Source organism: Haliaeetus albicilla, chromosome 1, assembly GCF_947461875.1.
Source record: "Haliaeetus albicilla chromosome 1, bHalAlb1.1, whole genome shotgun sequence".
Taxonomy (NCBI): domain Eukaryota; kingdom Metazoa; phylum Chordata; class Aves; order Accipitriformes; family Accipitridae; genus Haliaeetus; species Haliaeetus albicilla.
Genome location: NC_091483.1, coordinates 373,746 through 396,799, shown reverse-complemented (window position 1 = coordinate 396,799; position 23,054 = coordinate 373,746). Strand labels below are relative to the sequence as shown.

The 23,054-nt window shown below is 40.8% G+C and overlaps 2 protein-coding genes across 4 annotated transcripts in view; one reads left to right on the top strand and one right to left on the bottom strand.

Annotated features, from left to right (window-relative positions):
* LARP1B (La ribonucleoprotein 1B) overlaps window positions 1-5,214 on the top strand; it is a 34,133-nt gene extending 28,919 nt beyond the window's left edge. For all 3 annotated transcript variants that reach the window (XM_069793484.1, XM_069793562.1, XM_069793642.1), the window contains 3 exons: window positions 1,119-1,228; window positions 1,451-1,578; window positions 2,384-5,214. In XM_069793484.1, coding sequence (XP_069649585.1) covers window positions 1,119-1,228; window positions 1,451-1,578; window positions 2,384-2,617 — 472 coding nt within the window. In that variant the 3' untranslated portion in view covers window positions 2,618-5,214. The remainder of the gene's footprint in view (window positions 1-1,118; window positions 1,229-1,450; window positions 1,579-2,383) is intronic.
* Window positions 5,215-9,795: 4,581 nt separating this feature from the next.
* PGRMC2 (progesterone receptor membrane component 2) lies at window positions 9,796-22,654 on the bottom strand. The gene is made up of 3 exons (XM_069793756.1): window positions 22,252-22,654; window positions 11,771-11,926; window positions 9,796-11,012 (listed from the first exon to the last, which is right to left on the bottom strand). The coding sequence occupies exons 1-3, from the start codon at window positions 22,622-22,624 to the stop codon at window positions 10,915-10,917; spliced, it is 627 nt and encodes a 208-aa protein (XP_069649857.1). The 5' UTR covers window positions 22,625-22,654; the 3' UTR covers window positions 9,796-10,914.
* Window positions 22,655-23,054: the final 400 nt, after the last annotated feature.

Sequence of the window (23,054 nt, the reverse complement as noted above, 5' to 3'; positions counted from 1 at the left end):
TCTAAGTTATTTTAATACCAAAAATCTGTTTGCATATATTTGTGCTTTGCAGATGTATAGCTAAAGGTGCAGCATTTCCCGATTTGTAATTGGTCCCAAATTCTACAAAATCCTGTAACTTGTTGACCGAGACAAGGCAGCTCTATACTTACTAACACCCATAAGATTCTTTCTTCCTTAGGTGAAGACATCCTTAACCTCGTTCAACTTGTTCAGACTGCTTCTTGCCTCTCAAAAGTACCAGAAAAATGACTGCAAAGGAAATTACCACTGCCCCTCTAGCTCTTTGATATTATTCCCTTCCCTTCACCCAGTTCCCCCTACCTCTGTTTCCCTTAGCCAAAGAGACAAGGTAGCCCGATGTTTTGAATGCCAAATGAGGAAGTACTGGCTATGGAAATCCTCAAGTTCTGATGTGTTGTCTGAGACAGTGGAGCGATAGTTCATAGGGTGCAAAGGTGGCTTTAATAATACCTTGTGTCTCTGCTCTGAGCTTTTTTGATGCTCTGATTATCCAAGGATACATTTACCAGGAGAAACTTCAGAAGGCTCTTAAAGGGACTAAGGTGGCAGGAGGTGGATGCGGGACAGGAGGAGGTCCCAGCTATCTAGAGGCCCAAGGCAGCTCTGGTGACAGTGCTGCAGGCAAAGCCAGAGTGTTACTTAAACACAGCCAGAAACCCTGGCGCTGAGGTGTGTGGGAGCTGAAAGGACACCGAGTCCTGCCCTACACATAGGGTTTTGCACTGGTGGTGGGTTCGGCTGACTTTTGGTCCGACCCACTATGGTTGGTTTTATGTTGAAACTGTTTGTGTATACAAATGTACTGAAAAGGTGAAAGCATTTGTCTTCATTTTGTACGTGTGTGTAGTGTCTGTAGTTTGTAAGTCGAAGCTGTGGGACAAACCTGATTTTCCTAAGTCAGTGTTGATTATTTGTGAAGATGTTTCAGAACAACACATCAATAAAAACTGATGTAAAAAGGAAGTGTTTTTTTACAAGAAGGGTAAAATGAGACTGCCATTTACTTAGATGCAAGGAGAGACTGAAAGCTTGCATTCTTCTGAGGAATGAGGAGTGTATGTATAAGATTTTTGTACCTCTTTGTTCTGTTACAGGTATGGATTGGAATGCTTGTTTCGATTTTACAGCTATGGCCTAGAAAAGAAATTCAGGGAAGAAATATTCAAGGATTTCCAAGAAGAAACAAAGAGAGACTATGAAGCTGGTAATTATCATAGGCCAGTCCCTGCTCACACCAGGGTAACTTTAGTTGGGAGATTAATCCCAGTTCCTTGGCACTGACTTGTTAACTAACCCAAGAGCAGCTTTTGTTCATGTTCCTTTTATCTTGCAGTTCTCTTAACCATGTAGTTACCAGTGAATAATTTAAGTTTTTAATTAAATTTGACTTTTGTAAATTGGTAAAATTCTCTTTTTCCATTATTAGGTCAGCTATATGGACTGGAAAAATTTTGGGCTTATCTAAAATACTCTCAGCACAAGACTCCAACCATTGACCCCAAACTGCAAGAATACCTTAGTAAATTTAAGAGACTGGAGGACTTCAGAGTGGATGTGAGTTTTAATACCTATTTTAAATAGATACTTGGTGTACGAGTATTTTTCCTGCAAGGTAAACTGAGAACAGTACTTCATTTCACAAAAAGGCAGCTTTACAAATCCTGTCAATGACTAGAAAAAGCATGATTAAAAAAAATTAAATTCAAATGAAAAATGCAGTTTTATGCTACACGTTCTTTTTTGAACCAAAGTATGGTGCTGAGATGTGGTAGCTAACATGTAAAAGGTGGTGATCCATTTTCATTGTGTAATGAAATAAATAGCAAAAAATAGCGTATTTGTCACTCACAAGACTGATGACTTTTGTACCGTTTAAGAATTTGGCAAATGAGTTAATGGCTGACTGGCATTTCTTAATGAACTGTGACAGGCATTGTCCTTGCTGAGACTTTACATGCCAAATTCAATGTATCCTCCCTGTCGAATGCTGAATTCCTAAACTGTGTGAGTCCAGAGTATAGCGCTGCCGTGCTTTTCATAACTGGGTTATGGTGCGCTACGTTACCATCGTCCTCTATAATCCTCCATTTTGTAGGAGTTGTGGCAAACATTTGGGCAGTGACAATTAAATAATGCTGTAAGACTGTTCCAAGTCCTTAATATGTCATGTACTTGCACTTCTAGCTAAACGGCCAGGAAAGCTTTAGAATATCATCAGTGAGTTGTAACTAAGATTACTAGGCCTAACTAAGGGCCTAATATGGAATGCTCTGTCTTTTTTGATCCTATAAGTATATGAAAAGGCAAATACCTGGCTGTACAGAAAAACGTTTAACAGGTTGCCAATGTTTATTTTCAGCCTCCTATTGGTGAAGAATCTGGCAGAAAGAGACCGGTTGCTGCAACAGGTGAGGATTCCGGTCATCGCAGACATCAGTCCAATTCTTCTAAAACGCTTCTTGCCGCTAAACCCACGGCTGTCTGTCAGTCCCACGCACAGGGGAACGTTACCAGTGGGAATATTGTGCAAGTGTCCATAGGCCGTAATAATGCTGCCACAAAATCTATAGAAAGTGACATACCAGAAAAATAGACTTAAGATGAGTTTGTGCCCTTGAGAATCAACTTTTACATCACTCTTAATTTGGAGATCTTCAAGGCGAGCCAATCTAATACATGATTAAAAATGTATGGGAAGACAAAGGATTGGATTCTCTTTCTCACAGGATTTAGTTCCAAAACACTTACCCTAGGAGAGTTGCTTTTGGTTTTGGGATCATCGGAAGGATCCTAGGGAAGAATCTTTGGCTTCAGTATTGCTTTCCTCAAGCTTTTGTTTACAAAGAACTGCATTCCTTGTATATGCAAAAAATACTTTGGGGATGCCTTACATTTCAGCTCGTATTTCTTAAAAAAAGGTATGACATACCCATGTTATTTACTGTGCTTTCTTTACCCCGACTTGCCCGTTATTTGTATTTTACCAAAGCAAAAAAGAGGATGTTATATGTAGAATTTTAAATGTAAAGGAAGGATTTATGTGATTGGTTTGCTCTTGAATCGAACTATTAAAAAGTATGGTTGTGCAAAAGCACACTCGAGAATGTGCAGCTATATATGAAACTGCTTTTCTGGATTCTATTTAAAGACATAGTTTCTATTTTTTTCAGGGTCTCCATAGTTGGTATTTTATTAAGTATGGAGTTTGAGTGGACATAACTGGGATAGTTTTGCAGGTATTTCCTTCAGTACTGGTTCTTAATAACTCAAGCAACAGAAAAATACAGGGGAAAATGTTGATTTCATAGTGTCTTAAATTAACATACAGCATCTACAGTTTGTGCAGGTTGTTAAAATAGCAAACTATTCAAATTATTCTTGGCTTGAGAGGTGTCTTCATTTGAATTCTCTTATGATTATGAAGTACTCTCACAGGAGAGGCATAATTTTTAAAAGTGGCATATTTCATGTAATAAAAATGAGTTTGGAGGGAAACAAAGTATTCCTTGTAAATTTTATTTTTTGCTTTATTTTGCAATATCTGAATGAAGTTCTGCTTAAATTAAATTGTGCTAGCGAAGCCTAATTAATTTCAAACAGGTCTTAATACAATTTCACTGAACCTAAGTTATTCAAATACAAATCCATTTCTGCAGCTGAAAGACAGGGATGTTTATATCCTGTAATTTCTTAACAACTTCTTCTTTTTTTTTTTTTTTTTTTTAATACTCAAAAAGACCTGAGTGGGTAACTTCTCTCTTCCAAGAGAGGGTAGGTGAGAAAAATATCAGCTTTTTGTTAGCTAACTGCACAAGACTTCAGTTAACTTTTTTAAAAAGTTACGTCTAGCACAAATGCCTTAATCTGTGCAGGTGTCCTAACTGACTGCGCAGCCACGTATGGGCTTTTAAACTTGTATCAGATCTCAGAGGTTATAAAAAGTCCATTAATTCTTCAGTCATTGTCTTGTGAATCTCAATGAAACAAATTACGAATGTTTGCATTGTAAAGGGGTATATGTTAGCAGTGGCCTTCCCAACAGTTAATACAATTTCAATACAAAATTGAGCCTTTTGTAAGAAGTGGCCTGTTCTAAGTGAATTTAAATGAATGCATACCAATATTTTAGAGTAATATCCTATGAATACGCTGAAGTGACACATCTCAATCCTGTGTTTGATCCATGCCTTTTGCTATCCAAGAAAATGATGCAAATGTAAATTTGGATTGAAATTGTATATACAAGTAATAGATTTAAGATATTTCCTTTCAATTTTTCATTGGAAAATGTGCAGATTAAGCTTTTAGTGTGTGTAATTTTGTGATATCTTGACAAATTTTATAAAAACAACAAAACCAAAACCCTAATAATGTTGTATATCAACTTTTTTTTTCCCCAAAGTGTGAAGAAAAACAACTTGAAAGAATGTAAAGCTGTAGATTTGCATGTGAATTTCTGCTGCTTCTGGTGCACTAAGGTATCGGGGAAACACAGCCCAGTAAAGGCTGAAGTGGTTCTTGGAACGTGAGCCAGCTTTCTTCAAATTCAATATTGATCTGTTTTTTCGCATGACTGGGTATTTGTCAAAAAAAAAAAAAAAAAAGACAGGTGAATGGTAAATATGGCTGAGAGTGAAGAGAGTGAATATTTTACCTGCTCTCTGTCCTGTTGGCCTCTATACAGCTACCTGCTTAGACACTGTCCCTTTATTTCCATAGACAAAAAACCATCCATGGCTCTGGCTGCCTCCCAGGAATGCCCCTTTCACTTCCTATGGGCTTGAATCTTCCCTCTCTCCCCTTGCAGACAGGTGGAAAAGAATTATACTTAGATTACTGATGTTTGCACACTGAGCTGAGACCAAAACTGCTGAATTTCAGAATAAACCCCGAAGACTTTGCTGGCTAAGCAGCTTGTTTCTCTACATGGCTTAAAGTGGTTAAGCACCTTTCAATAACTGGCATACCTGTGGCAGAGCCATAAATTTGTCTTGGAACAAGCACGTAGGTGTCCAACATCCTTTCCGATGCCTTTTAGGTCCATTTAAGCTAACCTTCTGTTTGTCTGTCTTAAGACTGATTGTGTTCTAATAGTAGCCTATTACTAAACAGTTAGCAAGTCTTAGACCTTTCCTTGTCTAGAAATTCTCCCATGTGCTTATTAAAGAATTTTGTTTTGGTTTGCTTTCATTTCTTCTGTTGAGAAATGACTGTACAAATATTTCAAAACACTACCCTGCCTAAACTCAGTAAGATTTTTCTTTTGTCATGCTGAAAATACTGGATTCTAAAGGCTTTTTAAAAAGGGAAGGCAGGCGAGACTCGATTGCTCTTGTTCCTGAGGGAGACCTGATCATGTTTCCCTATGATGAGCAGCAGTAGCCTGTCTGCAAGACTGATGCTCCTGGAGTTTAACAGGGATTTGGGTTTCTGTGGGAGATAAAGCATTAGAATGAACAGAAACCAGTTTGTATTCATAGCAGCCTCTACCCTGCAGACTTTGCTTCAGGCATCACTGCGGTACTGAGGTGACAAACTACTCTCAGTTCCGGATGGAAGAAGAGACTAAGTGTTAGCCAATGTTCTTTTACTGACAAATCCCACAGCTATGCTAGGCTATACCTGTCATCTTAAAAGCTTTCTTCTCTGCTGTTCTCAGCCTAGGCAGGTTTGGGTTTTTTGCGGGGGGGGGAGAAATGCAGTTCCCTTTGCAACTTACACTTCCTCAACACCACTACGAAAATAGAGCAAACAGACCAACCCCAAAACCTAACATCGTAATGGACTTACAGCTTTTAACATGTCTAAGGTGTTAGTGTTCTATGACCTAAGTAACAAGAAACTTCAGAGTGTAACTTGAATGCCAACTTTATACCATTTTAAAGAAATTTAATCATGTCTTGTTATCACTTCCACGGTAGTGCCTTGGTTAGTACCTTCAAAGCTGGTTAGTTTTTTCTTTCTAGTAAAAAAAACAACACTAAATCATGCCTTCAGATGTGTAAAAGTAAAGGAAAGTGATTTCACTCTTGTGAAATGAGACAGGGAGTTTTTATACAAACAGTAATTGAATGCTTGTGGTTAAGTGACAAATCCAGACTTGCCACCGGAACTTCACACCTCCAAAAGGCTTCATTTTCAGATGCTTACAGCGTGTACACTTGAGACTTTGCCCAGTTTCCTAGAAAATGTGACAGGTCAATAAAATATCGTCACAAGAAAAAACCCCAAACCCCTACCCAAGTAAGCTTTGTAACCTGTACGGAGAGAATTTGATTTGTTCGTGAATTTTGGAGGAAAGTTGCAGTGCCAGACTAGACCTCTCTGAAACACATTAAAGTTGCTGCCTTCTGGTACAGGAAAAAAAATACCCAAAACCACAACACTCCCCAAAGAGAAAGGGCAAGGAATGCTTTGGGTTTGTTTGGGGTTTTTTGTTTGGGTTTGGGTTTTTTTTAAGTTTTCAAGTAAACAACCCTTCACCTGCATTTGAACCAACCTTGGCACACAGATTCTATGAAAGGCAGGCTTAGAAACCCAATCTGTAAATACCTGGTAGTAAACATTCAACCTTTAACCATAAATTAGAAGCCAGTGGAAGGATTTGCGAGTACCATTCATACTTAATTATTTATTTAGTTTCCATATTTAAGGAAGCCTTCAAGGCCAGAGTTACCTTATTACTAGTGTCAAGTAGGAAAAGGAGAGAATAGCCAAAGCTAGAGCTGCAATTGTATCATTCCATTTGTGCCTGAAAGAGCAGTCAGACAACAGTGATGGCAGGGTTTTTCCCCAGAGCCTATGCTTTGGTCTGCAACGTTAAAAAGGGAGAGAACCCAGACTGCAAGAAGGACTCTAAGGCCACAGGACTTCATCACAAACACACTTAGTAGGTGAACTTAGCAACACTTCGGTACTGAGTTGCTAAATTAGCGAGCTACACTGCATGAAAAACTACACAGCTTTGTCCTAAAAAAATAAAACCAACCCTAAAGCAGAGCCAGAAGACCATTGTATTCAAAGTACTAGGTCTTGATCAATATTTTGTACTACTCTACAAAACAATGCATGTATTTCCTCGAGGAAATAAAACCCCCCAACCTTTTATTGTAGGGAAAACAATTATCAAAGAGACTCAAAACAAAGCATAAGGTTTAACTATTCCTTGACCTTTACACTGAAGACAGTAAAATCAAACTGGTTTTGCAGGAAGAAAAAAAAAAGTTGTACAATAGCTTAGAACTAAGATATTTAAAGTGAAACAAGATCAGAAGCAGAGTGCCAAACTGCTTTTACATGCTGTATCCAACTCTGAAGGATAGAAAATTTAAAGCTTAGCCAAGGAAAAGTAGATCTAGCTCAATAAAAAGATAGAAACAAGTACAAGCACGTGCAAGGATAATTCTGTAGCCCTTAGTGGAAATTCAAGATGTTCAGCTCAAGTAACAACATGGTACTTTTGTTTTTGTGCTTTTTTTTAAATCAAGAAGGTTTAAAAATAGATTTCCTGCCATAATGAAGCATTTTTTGGAAGCGGTGTACAAATGAGACAGAAGTGTCAAAAGAAATGACTACTCAAACTAGTTTAACACGAAGTCTAGCCTAGGAAAACAAGTCATACATTAAACTGGAAATGTATTTTGTTTCTAAATATAATGAGAAATACTCCCTCCAAGTCCCTTATGTTGCTTAAACAAAATTTAACACATTGTCAGTATCAACCTGCCTGTCATTTTAGTTAATAGTGAATTTTGACCAAATGATTGACACAAACGTTACAATGATGAACGCCTCCATAAAACTCTATTAATTGCACTGAAGTTTTGATGGATCTGATGTTATTCTATATTATTCTTTGTATGTGTCAACTTTTTATAAAAAATGTAAGCTGCAGTGTGCTTTAAAGCACTTTTTTCAGGTTGTCAGCTTTAAATCACTAGTGACTTTGTATGTAGGATGAATGAGGTTAATGGAGGTCCAGTAGATATCAAAAGACAGGATTAAGTCTATGCTACATACTGCTGCCATAGGATGACAGTTTTGTATTCTTCACCATTAAGTTGCTTCAAAGCAAAACTCATCCTTCACCCATCTCGCTGTTCAACCAATCCTAAATCATGAAAGTAAAAATTTGAGCATCGTTCTTCTAAAACAGTTTAAAAAAAACCCCCAAACCAAACAACAAAACTTCATGTAATTTGCCTGTGATTAACCTTCACTGCATTTCTTATAGCAAGGGAAAGGAAAAGGCTGCACTTCTTAGGTTAGGAAGTCATGGCACATGCAAAACTACCCTTCCTTTTCCAGTAGGAAGTTTCTACATAAAAGAGATACAAGCACAATAAACAGCTAACGCTACCGCTATGCCAGATGTAGCAATAATAATAGCTGTAGTGAGTGAAAAGCAGAGTAACTCACGGCAAGTGCCAAGAACCTCCAGCCATGACTTTGTACAGTAGAAGCTGTAACACATAATACGTGTATTTTTACATGGAAGCCTGAGAAAAAAGTATTTATCTGGCTGTCCTATCCAATAGTTGGGTAAGCTCCCTTTTCCTGCTCCACAGCTACACACATCTTGGTGCAACAGCTGGCGCAAAAGCTAAAAGTGAAAGGCACACTGTAAATGAAGCATAGTGTAAAACCTTTTATAGCGAGATCTAGTTAAAAGAGAAAAAATTCCCTAGTGAAGCATCCAGATAAAGAACTGGCACTTAAGTACTCCTAGCTCCTGTCCTATACATAAAAGCTTTTCTTTATCCCTTGGTAGCCTGCACTGTTCCACCTAAAACACCTATTTCTGTGGTTAGTTACACTAGCATGCCCAGCATTTCAGCAGCGTAGGACGATGAGCAGACACTTGCAGTACTAACGTGCAAACCGAACTCTGGACACCGCAGCAATGGTCAGCTTATGGGGATGCGACCTAAGCAGACACCAGTGCTTCACTGAATTAGAGCCAGTAGCTGAACAGCTGCACACCTAATGGGATTGTTCAGCCTGTACCAGAACCTGCAAGCGTAACCTCCTAACTTCTGTGGAGAAATGGCTCCAGTTCTGTTACTTCTTCTGTGATAAAATTATTCCAAGCTTGGACGTGCAAGGAGAAGAATTCAACCTGCCATCTAGGACACGTGAGTTACACATGATTCAACGGAGGATTTTTGTTTATTTGTTTCATTTACATCAATATAAATCTCTTTCAGTCAAACAGTAATAAAAAGGAAGTAGTCCCTGGAATTTCACAGTTTACAGTTCAACAGAATGTATATACAGAAATCTGTTACTGTAGACTTGTCACAGGTGAAATCTGCAAACAGAGGTACAGATGTTAAGCTGTAAAGCTGCAAGTCATGAACTTAATGGTGTCACCGTTAGGAATTTAGCAGAACAGACGGTGAAACTTCTACAATACGTTGAGTGATACCCACATACAGATCTCCAGCGTTCTTGTCCTATTAGTGCCACAAGACATATTCCTTTTACTGTACATTACATGATTTCCTAGAATGCTTCTCCTTCATTTACGTTGCTTACTTTTTTTCCACCATAAATGCATTGGCATAGGTTTATTCTCTTAAATAGAGCTTACCTGAGTAAGTCTTCACAATTCTTCAAAAGCTGGGACTTGAAAGGAAAAATAACACCACGAGGACAAGGAACAGCATTAATAGCGGTGGACGTTTCATATCCGAGACTTCTTCCCCTTACTTTGTATTCCATCATACTCCAGCCCTCCTGAACAGCTTCTACATAAAGTCTGACAGCACATTTGGTATTGTACATGCTTTATTAAAATGGTACTCGTATTTACAATATCTGCAGAAACAATCCCTCCCAAGTCTTGCATTCAGACAGACACACACACATACACACGCGCGCACGCCCCTTCACTCTACAGGGTGTGAAGGCTATGCTCCCAAAAGTTAGGCAGCTTCTGGAAGAGGAGGAAGGGTGACTTTTTTGTGTGTTTGTAATTACTTAAAAAGAAGCATGGGAGTATGCATTTGGCCATCACAATGCTAATTTAAGTATATGTAGTATTAACATATGGCAGTAACACTGAGTATTCCTCTTTTACATTCTATACACAGAATGACATCAAGGTTTTCCAGTCAACAGAACATTCTAACTTCAGTCTCAATGCTGCTTGTAGTGACTATGAAACCACAATTTTGGGGCTGTCCCTTAAAACAATTCAAGTCTATGTAAGCGAAATAAGGCACAATTAATATTTGATTTGATTTAGAGGATGGGAAAAGGGGGGAGAGGCAGGCTTCAGATAATAGTTGTTGTAGAGGAAACGGTTTCACCCAATCCTTTTGAGAAAAGGATGAATTTTACCCCCATCCTAATCTACATGGACTTCTCTTAGAGAACTGAAGTATTCTGCCAGGGCTACTAACGCCCACATACAAAACAAAATTGGAAATTCACATTTTAACACCAGTTTCAGTAGTCTAACCTACTGATACTGATGTACACGAGTACGTCTGTCTTTAATGCTGAAGGAGAAGACACACATGAAACAAGATTCAAACCTTCCACTGAGCTTGAAGACTCACGTCTTTTAGAGAGCTTGTAATATACACTATTTGAAGGCTTCAGCTTACTGATAAAAAGGAATAGCGTTTTTGCCTTTAAGTCCCTGGCCCCTCTTCACTAACGAAGCCTAACCAGACATTACAAATAAACTGCAACAAAAAGTTTGGCAGCACAAATAATGTCTAGTATTCAAATCTTCATTTGTGAGTATATTATTTTCCTTGTACAAAACCTGTTGAATGTTTTTCGCAGCAGATGAACTGTACCCAAAGATGCAGGACATTCTGTGATGGGGAGTAAGAGGTTGCAGTTCCGAAGGCCCCTGACTTTGGTTGTTTACAAAGTTCATTCCTGTTTAGTGTGATCCTTGGTATCTTCCTCATCTGTGTATTCTGATGGTTCTTCCCCTGGTTTTAGGAGTCTACCTACGTAGTCATATTTTTCTGAAAAAGATTTATGATTCCATTACAATCAAATACAGCTGCATTTGCTAGTTAGCCTGCACTGCTGCAAATTCACTTTTTCTCCTACACACTAAGGTTCTGAACCCGAATTACTGAAATTGATGGCAACTTACCAGCAAGCTTAGCCTCCTAAAACAAACTTGCTACCATTGCTCCTCACTGCTTTCTCTACTCGTAGTACTTTGTTTCAATTCTCCCCCAGCTAATCAGGCAAGCTTTATCAGACAATGGCTGAAAACGCTGCTATTAAAACAGGCCCAAATTCCCTCAGCCTGTTTTGATTTCAATTAATGTCAAAAATGACTCCCCCTCCCTCCAGAGGCATACTTCCATACTTTTGAGAAATTATGTCAAGACAAACTTGTTCAACCCTTCATGCCAAAACAACTCTTTAGTCCTAATCATAACTCCATGGCATCCAAAGCCAACAACCTGCAAGCAGGAATTCCATCAGCTAAGCTACACTGAGATTCGAGAGTGAAATTCTGCGCTGAAGAGCTGAGAAGAGAACAGCTTTCTTGTATAAAGCTAAAAGGTTGACAAAGCTATAGTGGGATGTAGTGGAATCCTCTCTATGGAAGAAAGGCCTGAAATCCCTGGTCTTTTCCTAAGAAAGTTACATTGCATTATTCATGTCACTGTCAACACCTCTTTAAAAGCTGCCCCAAGCCCAAATCAGTCATTTTTATTAAAGCATTTTCTTAAGCTAAAGGTGTGCTGCTAATTTGAGAATTTACCTTTAAATTGCATTTCCCACTCTCTTACACTTTCCATCTGTACAGCATTTAAGTCCGATAGGTCATCATATTCATCTCTGAGTGCATCTTTATCTAGACAGAAAGTTGCTAGTCCCCTGGAGGCATCTCTGCCAGCAAATATTCCATATGGACCCTCTGAAAACAAAAAGACAAAATTGATACTTTCAAGTCTTTGTTTATAATGACCAATCTCAGTTCTATAAATAGTCTGCCGAAGCCAAACATTAAAGTTCCACAGTGATGGGAACACCAGTAGTTTCAACGCCATGGCTGTTCCAACATTCAACAGCACTGCAATTCAATCTTAAGTATCACTAGGAGATAAAGTCTGCTGTGAGAAGCAGAACCAGGAAAATAGCTTTGAAGGGATATCTGGAAAAATCCCTGTCATTTGACACAAGTCAGTTGATGTAAATTCCAAAGGGACTGGAGGCTGGAATTCAAAAGAAACACACTTCTATTAAGCAAAGCATAGAATATTTACAAGTCAGGCATGAATAGAAGCAAATTGTATAGACATCTTACTTAGAAATCCGTTTAATTTTAGCAATAAATAGAACTTAAGAGTGCCAATTAATAATTTTACTTCACTTACAGAACCACCACAACTTTCTACATACTTGACATACAGTGCATCTTTTCACGCATTTCTTACTTCTGTGGAAATAACCTCATTTATTTTGGGCAGCTTATCACCCACACACCTATCCTGTATTGTTCTTGAAAACTGCGCAAATCTTCACGCTAGGAATGTAAAGCAACTACTTCCTTCGTGCTTTTTGACAAAGCACCACAAATACGCTAATAAAATTTTGAGCAATGACTGTCAAATAAATATTATTACTAAGAGAACTGGATGATCTGCAAACCAACAACTTTCAGGACAAGGTTGGTAACTGGCTTTCCCAAATTTTAATGAATCTAAAGAACTTCAAGCATATTGTCACCTTAGATTTTCTTGACCTCAAAACAAATACCTTAATTCAGCTTAAATAAAACAAAACAAAACAAATTTAAAATTTTCTGCACGAACTGCAGCAGCTAAGCAACAGGGAAATGCCCAAGGCATTCTAAAGAGAGGTCACTACTTGAAGATAAACAAGCCAGAACCCTTCTCTGGCTTACCTCTCGGAAGACGACAGTGGCTGTCAGCCTGAAGAAAAGGCAGCACCCGTGGGCAAGAATGAACACAAGCAAGTGGCAACACACTGTCCTTCACCCCCTCTATTGCCTGCTGTAGCACCTCAGACCTCTTCTGCACCAGGACAAGCCACAGGAAATCATTCAGAGAGGCTGGTTTCCTCCCAGGCCGCTTGTTCCAGCCACCACACCTATCTGCTCTTGGTGGACATTGACTTCAGGGTTGAGACAGAGGCTGAATGCTGCAGAAAGAACTCCTGAGGCAGGGAACCCGAGTACCATATGGATTAGAGGAAACTATGTCCTCACCAGAACTGGTGTCATCTCTCCACCCCAGAGTGCTTGGCATTGTAAGTTGCTTACAGTCAAACCTGAGAACAGAAGGGTGTCTTGTGTGCCAAAGACAATTCCCTTGTCTCTCTGGAAATAAACCAACCAATTTAAAACAAAAGTTTCACAAGAAGTACACATCAGAGAAAGAACTATCAACTGGAAGCTTGCACTGTACAAATCTGGCCGTAAGAGACAACCACAATGATTAACAGCATCTTCATGCTCATCCTTTCAGATACTTAGCTCCAGGAACGACATTCACAGTAACCACCTCTGGGATCAGGGACTACATTTGTGCTACTTAGGAGAAACAGAGTCAAGAGGGCTTGTGAACTCTATCTTTCCTATTTGCATCTTGAATTAGATGTTTATTTGAAAAACAGGATTCAGAGACTGAAATCAATCCTATACCAAGATATTTATCCATTTTGCATGCTCAGTCACTTCCCATAAAACAGGGTAAGAGGTCATCATTTGCAACATAACATAGAGCTTCTTCAAACAAAAAGTCTTGCTTCACTCCAAAATAGCTATCGTTCAAGTGATCTAGTTTTTGATGTTCTGAATGAAGAACACAGGAGCTATAAGCAACTCTCAATAAAGACCACACGCGATCAGGAAATCCTTAAGAGCAATTATAAATTGCTACTTAACCTCCCTACCAACAGTATTTTGTCCCCAGCTTTTCCTTTCTCTGAAGTGTTTAAAACAACTATTTCCATAAACCCTACTGGCTACTTGCATAATGCGTTTTAAAAATTCTGGCTAACCAGAGTTAAGAGAAGCATACTGTTCTCCTTCCCTTCTGCCATGCATTTAGTGGTTTATGGAGTTTTACAGCACCTGCTGAGATGCCACCTCTTGGTCTAGCAGCTTGATTCCAATTATTTCTATTAAAAAGAGAATTACATTATATTTATCAGATCAAGCCCTGAACACCCTTCCATCTCAGTAATATACTTAGTTGAAAGCATGAATGCTTTTAGCATACATCAGTTTGTATTAAGATTAATGGATGCAAAGTTTCTGCAAATACATTGTAATGTCAGATGCTATTATACCCATTTTTTTTTCTTTTCCAAAATTGAATTTAAATGTTAACATTCCAGCATGTTTACTACAGAAGTATTCAGGAGTCACAGAAAAACTGTTAAGCCAGGTCCAAGCACTCAACAGAATACTAACTAATAAAAACAGCCTTTGGACTTGGTAGACAGCATCTCACAGCATCTCAAATTCCAGCTCTGCAAATATAACTTAGAACTGTGTCCCATTCTTTAATCCTTTACTAAAAGGCAAATATTGAATTATGATTATTTAAAAAAAAAAAAAAAAAGCGCAAGCCTAGCTTCACCTTAGTTGCAGGGTTGCTAAAGCAGAAGTTTGGAGATCTCAGTATGAGCAATCTACTTCAAGATTTAAAGATTCCATTCAGATACTTTTACATGGAGATTAAGTACAGTATTTTTATACTAATATAGAATATACAGGACTGGGGTTTTGCTATAAGCCCTAGTCTATTATTCACTTTTATATAAACACTGGTGAAATTCTTAAAAAGTTATTTTGCATATCAGATTTCATTGCACTTCGAGAAGCATCTGGGAAGGTGCCAGCATAGAGAGCCCTGGGGAGAAAATACACTTCAAGAACATGATCCTGAGGTAGAGACATTAGTGCAATCCTAGACATACTCCCACCGAGTTCTTTCATGACCAGATGCAATCTACTCTGCAAGGCCTACCCATAGTCCTTCTTTTCTTTCCTTTTGTCTGCTTACCTATTTAGACTAGCTCCTGTTCTAAATAATTGATTGCACCATGTCATGGTATACATACTGAAGAGATTGCAAAAAGAGATGCTATTAGCATAGGTATGTATACCAAACTGATTTTTCGAGACCCTGCCACAAAATTTCAGTGGTTTTCTTTTGCAGTACCCCCAAATGAGCTATTTCATAGTCAAATATTTCTTTAAAAAATTCTCCTCCCACTCCTATTTGGCATCTTGCAACAAAAAAAGGAAAGTCAGGGAAGTGTCAAAATCCATTAAAACAGGTCTGCTACGTTATGTCGCTACACATAGCGACGAGCCTTACATGAAGGAAAACTTTGTTCGTTGGAGAATACTTTTCTTCCCATCATTGCTTTCATGTATTAGAACACTTTGTTTCAGAGCCTTTGTTTCTTTTAGCCCCGAGACCAAACAGTTATCAAGACTACATATTTGCCTGCGTATCTCCACATCTATACCACCACATTTACACAATGCCTTTTTCCCCCCATATAAAGTCCTCATTTACCTTACAACTCTAGCTTGTATAAAGCATGCCTTTCTCTAAGCTACAATGCATGCAAAATGCTGCTAACCACCACCTGCAGATCCTCACTTTCTTTCAGAAACCAGTTAAAAATCTGGCAGCCTTGATGAATTTGACATCTTGTTCCAGCCTGACATTCATCTTTACTCACAAATGAACTGGGTAGCTTGAGAACTGGCGAGATCAAAGTCTCTTCAGCCAGTAAAAATACCTTTCCAATTCCTGCACTCGGGATTACTGCATCTCCTGGCCCTGTTCTGGTTCTCAAATGAAGATTTAATTTCTCTTTGCAGACACCTTAAAACAACAGCAGGCAAAGAAAAATAAATTTAACATTAAATCACTGTATTTAAAAAGTTAGGATATGAAGCTGTCCAAGCTGAAGTTTTTATGTGGAAGCACTGCTTCTAGTCACTTGCTCCAAAACAGGCTAAACTGTATATTGGAACAGCATGTTTCAATTTTCAGCCAGTTTGGCCAATAGTTCCCCCAGCAAAACCTATGCTGGTGTTCAACTTTTGAGTAGATATTCTTGGGTTTATCAGTGAGGCTAATCTGACCATTTCAGTTCTATGCTAGCTTTGCAGAACATCCCAGACTATTGCTCCAAGACTAGTAATGAAGGTGTACGCTGAACTTTGGACTGCTCCAACTGTCAGCACAGGGACTGCGCCACAGATAGCCACATGTGGACTTTATATCTAATGAAGTGATTTGTAATCTATGAATTGTATGCATTCTCGCAAGGCCCATACAAGTTCTCTGAAGAAGCCACACAGGTTAACAAGGTTCAGTTTTAAACCAGCTTTGGTTTCTTCAAGTAGTCAAAAAACAGTTCCAAGCAATCACCAAATATCCAAAGCATACCAGATGTTCTTTGCATCTGTGGGCTCCGTGCAGCCACTGGAAATAAAACCCAGTTTTGTCTGAAGCTTAGAAATTAATGGACAACATTTCTTAAACTGCAGGCAAGAATAAAGACTCATCTCTCCTTTAATGTAAGTTAAAGGAACAAAGGGAGACAGACCACGAAATTATTGACAGCTGCACTATTCTACCACTTTGTCTACCTTTTCCACTCCAAATCAAAGCAAAATCTCCACTGTCTGTTTAAAATTTTCCATCTGAATCCTGACACGTTTGTTCAGTGCTGCATCTTTTATGAGGGAATGAAAAAGCTACAAATTAGACAAAGCCACTTTGAGATGCAGCTTGAAAGCAGAAGCTTTCTAATAACATTTATCACTGGGAATTCAAGGTGACATAATGTCAACTTTACTGCTCCAGATTTGCATGAAAGGGAAGATGTGGGTCAATTTTAAGTTACAACTTGCATGGAAAGTAAGCATTCTTAGGAGAGCAATCCACAAAGTCTACATGCTAAGATGGGAACTGCTTAGAAAGAGGGGTCTAAACCCGACTTCTCAGGCACAAGCCCAGAGGGCCTTGCGCTCTCTTTTGCTTGCTTCCTTTTTAACTCTGTGAAAAAAAAATGCAAGAATCAATGACCCAATTTCAACTAAAGGGACAGACAATAAGTGCTGCTAGGAGAGCCTGTAGTTCAGTAGTCGGGAGATTCCTGGAAGACAGCTCCATACTTGAGGAGGACCTAGATCCCACATCTTGCTTTAGTCAGAAATGCTCTGGCCACTAGTTTATTTCACAATAAGGCAAGCAACGCTGGCCAGGTTTTTTGATTAAATGAAAGAGAGCTACACTGCTATGTACTGGATTTAACATCTGTATGTCATTAATAATGATGCCCCTGTCACATCCTAATATATCTTGCTTTGAGCATACCTGCTTGATCAGGCCCGTCAAGCCTCAGGTGACTGGAGCCTGAATGGTTTAATTAGGAACTAGGGATTTACACAGACCTTTTATCAAGACACAGTTGTTCAAGTTTTAAGGAATATATTCAGGTTATTAAAAAAGGAAAAAGAAAAGAAAAAAAGACAAAGACAGAGCTGATAGACACACAAAGCAGAAGCAGAGGAGGAGACAGAGTGGGGCATCTTCCTGCACAGAATGACTTCACTGGCCCTGCTCTCTGTGAACATGGACTGAGGGCTTAGAACAACCCCTTCATCCTGGTGGCAAGGGCACTACTCCCTTTAATTGGAAGTAGGGAAACAATCCCTCACCCAAACACCTTTTTAGTTTTACTACTTCTGGTAGGAACTTAGCTTCTTTATCCAGAAACGCTGTTTCTTTGAAAAGCTGAGTCCCAGGGCAAGAGACACCTCCGTTACACAGACACCAAATTGCTGACAAACATAAAAAATACAGAGAAGATACACACCTTACAGGAAGCACTCCTTTTCCCCCAGTCTTGTCATCTGTACTTATCTGTAAGCCCTCGGCCTGTTGTGTTCTTAAGATAAGGCCACCTGTAACAGAATTCTCGAGACACAACATATATGATGTCCCTCCTGCAACATTTCACTCTAACCATACATCCTTGTAAAGTATGTATTGAAAAGCATCAGTGCCATCTTTTAAAGAGAGACACAATGAAGTTTACAGCACTCAATTTCAAAGGAAGTCTGGCAGCATCACATTATTTTTACACAAATGATGGGGAAAAAATGGCAGCTGTTTACTACAGAATTTTTCAAAGTATTTAACATCAGAAATCATGGTTCTTAACTGGATTTGCAACATGAAGTAAAGGTAATTTTCCCCTCATGAAAAATGAACTATGATGGAAACTTTTGTGGAAGGAACTACTACTACCTAATCTACTCCTCTTGGCAAACTGAAAAGCAGAAATCTTCATGACATTTTGCCAGACAAGAGTGGGATGAGAAATGAGTTGACAGTGACAATGTACTGCGGCAAAGGAAAGTCAGGAAATTGATTTTTTTAAAATCATGAAACATTAAGAACCAAGAAGTGACGTGGAACAGTTGTATACACTGGATTCCATATAATCTTGCTTTGTCATGCTCCAAGCTATTATTTTTCAGAACTGCACAAAGTATTTCATAAGTTAATCAAAACCCGTTTACAGCATTATCTTGGCATGCCAATTTAAATGTTAAATATTAAAATCTGCTAACAATACTTCAACTCTTCCTATGCCCTTCTATTGACCAATTACTACCAGGAAAGAAACATGAAATTAAATGTTGTGATAAATGAAAAACTAAAAACTGTCTCTCACTATAAGGCTATAAAGCCAACACAGCACACACTAAAGGTATTAATCATTAGACTCTAAGTCATGAGATGTGATTACAGATGGGGAAATCACCCCAAAACAGCTTCTTCAAAATTCTAGTTACATGATATTTTTAATAGTGAGCCGCTAATTGTTTACTTTATTTCTTTTACAGTTTGTGGGTGATAATGGAAGAGGTAATTAATTAAAATTAATAACCAAGCAAAGCATTCTAGGACACAGACTCATTTGGCACAAACAGAGGTGGGATTTAATACACCTAAAAGTGAAGTGTTGAAACTAAGCGTATACTTGCCGGAGAGAGGACTATCCCAGGAAGCAGCATTTTGGAAAAGAATGTGGCACGTAAAGTTTTAAATTACAAGTTCAGTGTAAGCAAAGTGATTTTTTGGAGGCACCGACAGTTAAACGTGTGATATAACCTCTTCTTGATCTTAGCTAAAATGCATTAGACATTCCAAAGACTAATAGGATACCAATGAGATAAATTGTGGAAGGCTTAAAGAAGACAACATGAGAAAAAACAAAAAATTTGGAAAACATTTCCATTAAATATTCAAGAAAGTGAAGTTTTCAGTCATGGCTGTTTGAAAGGATGACTTCAACAGTCTATCAATTTTTAAAAATATCTTAATTGTATGTATGTAAAGGGCTCTTCAATGAAACAGACCAAAGCGTAACAGGATTCAGTGGATGGAAACTTAGAAACAGGAGAGCTTCTAGTAAGATCAGAAGCTTGGTGGGAATTTTAATGGAATCTCAACTGCTGGACAAAAATCCGGACTAGATGACAATTCTGTGCATTTTTAGCCTTCTGCTATAAGTAGAGAAATAAGGAACACCTTTGCCTCCAAACTACATGAAGGAAAAAAAAAAGAACAGACCTTAATTTCAAGACATCAGAAGCCTTCTGAGACAGCCACGTTATTCAACGTTAACCTAGCAGTCAAGACATCCTTAAGATTTGATAGTGAGCCCTCAGCCAATGCTTTCTGCTGCCTTCAAAGCTGAAGCACTACTTCACATCAGTACCTCAACAAAGTACAAAAGGTTCACAGTCCAAGCCCGCAATTTCAGCAAAGCCAGTGCCCTCAACTGTTTCTTCTGTTAGACAAAATTTGGCCGTGGCTTTGTTGGTATGCTTTGCACTTTTCTTGCTATACTCCAGCTATCAGGTGTAAAATTACCAAGAGAACTGCTGTGGACATCTGGCTACTCTGACTGAAGTCTTTCTGTAAAGGTCTCAACCAGGTGTAGAAGACTTTTCCACCTAACTCTTCTCAGATCTTTTAAGGCCTGCAAACCACCTACTAGCTTTTTTTCTTTTCAGCCACAAAACAGTTGCAAGAAAATATTCCCCAACATGCATCCATACAGGGAAACCACGTCAGCACGATTCAAAAATCAGCACATCTGGCATAAAACACACAGCTGATGATGTGCAGGTTGAGCGCCACTACCCTAATGTGCATGGTCCCAAGCAACAGAGATCTGAGAGACAAAGATGATGTCAGTTCTGTTATAAAAAGGCAATCTTTCACTACAGGGAGGGGAAAGAAAAATAAAAAAAAAAGCAGCCTTTGTCCCTCTCCACAAAAAGCTGGAAGCACTGCTTTAGGGAAACCAGCTGCTGCCAGTCATCAAAAAAGCAGACTGATGTCCTAGAACATAAAGCTTCGGCTTCCTCACAGTAGTAGACCTCCAGAAGTTGACGATGTGAACCAGTGATGACATCTACAGTGGAGAGTCTAAACTTAATTTACATTTGATACACAAAAGAGCTAAAGTGAATGTTTAGATTATGGTTCAGTATTATTTCATGGAATAATTCATGAAGCAATCCATCAACTCACTGGTGTTTTAAGTTTCATGTAGCATATGTATTACCTGCATTTTATATCAGCACATAGGTCTCAGTTTAAAAACCCCTCAAGTGAGAGAGACAAAAGAACTAGCCCGGTTAAGCGTCATGAAAGCTGCAGCACACCAGACTGCATTTTCTCAGCTTTACTGGTCAATAAACAAAATAAGGCATGGCATGGTAGTTTCGATTCCATTGTTAACTTTTACAGTACCCAGTAAGAAAAGCATTTTGATTCAGTTATGGCAGTTTCAACTTCTGCGAGTGGTAGCAGAGCTGGTATCACAAACTTTGAGGGTAACCAGAGTTACAAAACACTGGGCCAGTTCAACTGTACAACTGCTTGTCACTTCCCCAGTAAGAACCAAAGACTTGTAACATGCCAGTTCTGTATTTTTCTTTTTGTAACCTAAGATTATTAAAAAATAAGAACAATCATTACTTCACTTGAACTATTTTCCTGGGGAGTGGGGGGAAAGTATCCTCTCTCTCCTTCACCCCTCATATGAGGGCACTTGCCATACCTACTATGAAAACTCCTGCATAATTTGATTAGGTCAAGTTTTCCAAACCACCATTGTTTAAGGAAGAAAATTATCAGCAGTCACAACCCTCATTTCCTTTGGCATCAGATGTGAACACAGGGCTCACTAGTATGTTTATCCACCTCATTAAAAAGAACACTGTTTATTACGAGAAAATATGCTGCAGTTTCACCATCTACAAATCTGTGAATACGTAAACATAACATTGCATTTGAAGCGTACTTTTCTGAACCTTTTAAGTATACATTTCCACTCAAAAAACCTCTACTGTCTGTTTTTCTACTGAAGAGATCAGGTTGATTTCTGCACTCTTCTCAACGGTAGCAACATATCAGTCCCCGAGCCCTCCCTGCTTGCCTCTATCCTGATTAAAATTCATACTCAATATGGCACTGGCACCTAAATAAGTAACCAGCTGGTTTTTTTCTTTCCTGAACCGTAAGAGCTAGAACGAAGGAAGCACTGCTCAGTTGCGCTTGGGAAACCTACTAGAAAAGACAGAAGAAAAAAAAAAAAAAAGAATTAAACATTGCACATCCAAATCCAGGCAACTGGAAAAACGGATGCCTGCCGAGCACCTGAACAGAACCCAGACCCGTTTCGCATCACCTACTTTAAAACCACCGTTAGGCCCCAGGCAGGCAGGCAAGCCCAGTAAGGGGTTGCGGACGACCGCGACCAGGGCCGGGTCGCGGTTTGCAGGGCTGCTTCCCATCTGACACCACCACGGGCAGCCGGCGGCCTTATCACGCGTGAGATAAACCCAGGGCCCCGAGTGAAGCCACCAGCGCTGGAAGGCAGCGACGCCTCCCCGAAACCCACCGCCCCCCCAAGACAGGGGGGGGAGGCCCGCGGGCCGTCAGCGAAGACCCCCCCCCCCCCCCCCCCAACGGCGGCCGGTCACGCCCGCCTCAGCCGTCTCCCCCCCCCGCTCCCCAGCGCCGCCCCCGCCTCCCGGCAGCACCGCCCGAACGGCAGCCGAGGGGGCGGCGCGGGGCCCCCGCCCGGCACGGCGGGAAGGGCGGCTTCCTCCGAGGGACCCCCCCCCCGGCTCCGTCTCCGTCCCCGTCCCCTCACCGGGCCCGTAGAACTTGCTGCCTTTGGTCACGTCGAAGACTTTGCCGTTGACAGCCAGGAGGATACGAGGGTTGCGGGCCCCGTCGAACTCGCGCAGCTGCTCCAGGGAGAAATCCCGCCGCTTCATCCGCGGCAGAGCGGCGGCCTGGCTCTGCCGGGCCGCGCCCCCCGGCCCGCTCCGCGTCCCCCAGCGCAGGTACAGCCGGTAGGCCGCCAGCAGCGCCAGCGCCAGCAACCCCACGTTCAGCAGCATCTCGCCGCCGCCCACCACCGCCGCCGCCGCCGCCGCGCCGGCCGGCGGCTCCCCCGCTCCCCCTAGGCCGCCGTCGCTGCTCCCCTCAGTCCTTAGCTTCCCATCCCCATCGTCCGCCATCACTGCCAGGCCAGCGCCTGCCCGCCCGACGGCTCCGCCCCTCGCTCGCGCCCGGCGAGACGCCAGGCGGCCGGCCCCGCCCCGCCCGCCCACTTCCCATTGGTGCCGGGCCCAGGCGGTACCCGCCCCCGCCGGGCTCGCGCCGCCCCGCGGGCGAATTGGGTGCGGGGCACGCCCCGCCGGCCCTTCAACGGCTTCTCCGCTCGCGAGAGGTGGTGCGGCCGGTGCGCCTGCGCGGTCGCCTCGCCTGGCCTCGCCTCGCTCCCCGCGCGCGGCCGGGTGGCGTTGGCGGGAGCGTCTCGTGCGGCGCGGCTCGCCTCAGCCGCCGCCCGCCTCAGCCGCCGCCCCGCTTCCCCTCACGGGAGCCAGCGGCCACCGCCGCCCGCGGCAGTGAAAGCAGAGCGCGGGCGGGAGGGGGCTGAGGGCGGCG

Bases quoted from the DNA above. Each gene is read 5' to 3' on its own strand.
- PGRMC2 (XM_069793756.1), bottom strand. From the start codon at position 22,624: ATGGCGGACGATGGGGATGGGAAGCTAAGGACTGAGGGGAGCAGCGAC. The intron at 11,927-22,251 runs GTGAGGGGACGG...TTTTGTTTTCAG, and splicing joins CAGCAAGTTCTACGGGCCCG to AGGGTCCATATGGAATATTT. The intron at 11,013-11,770 runs GTAAATTCTCAA...AATCTTTTTCAG, and splicing joins GTGGGAAATGCAATTTAAAG to AAAAATATGACTACGTAGGT.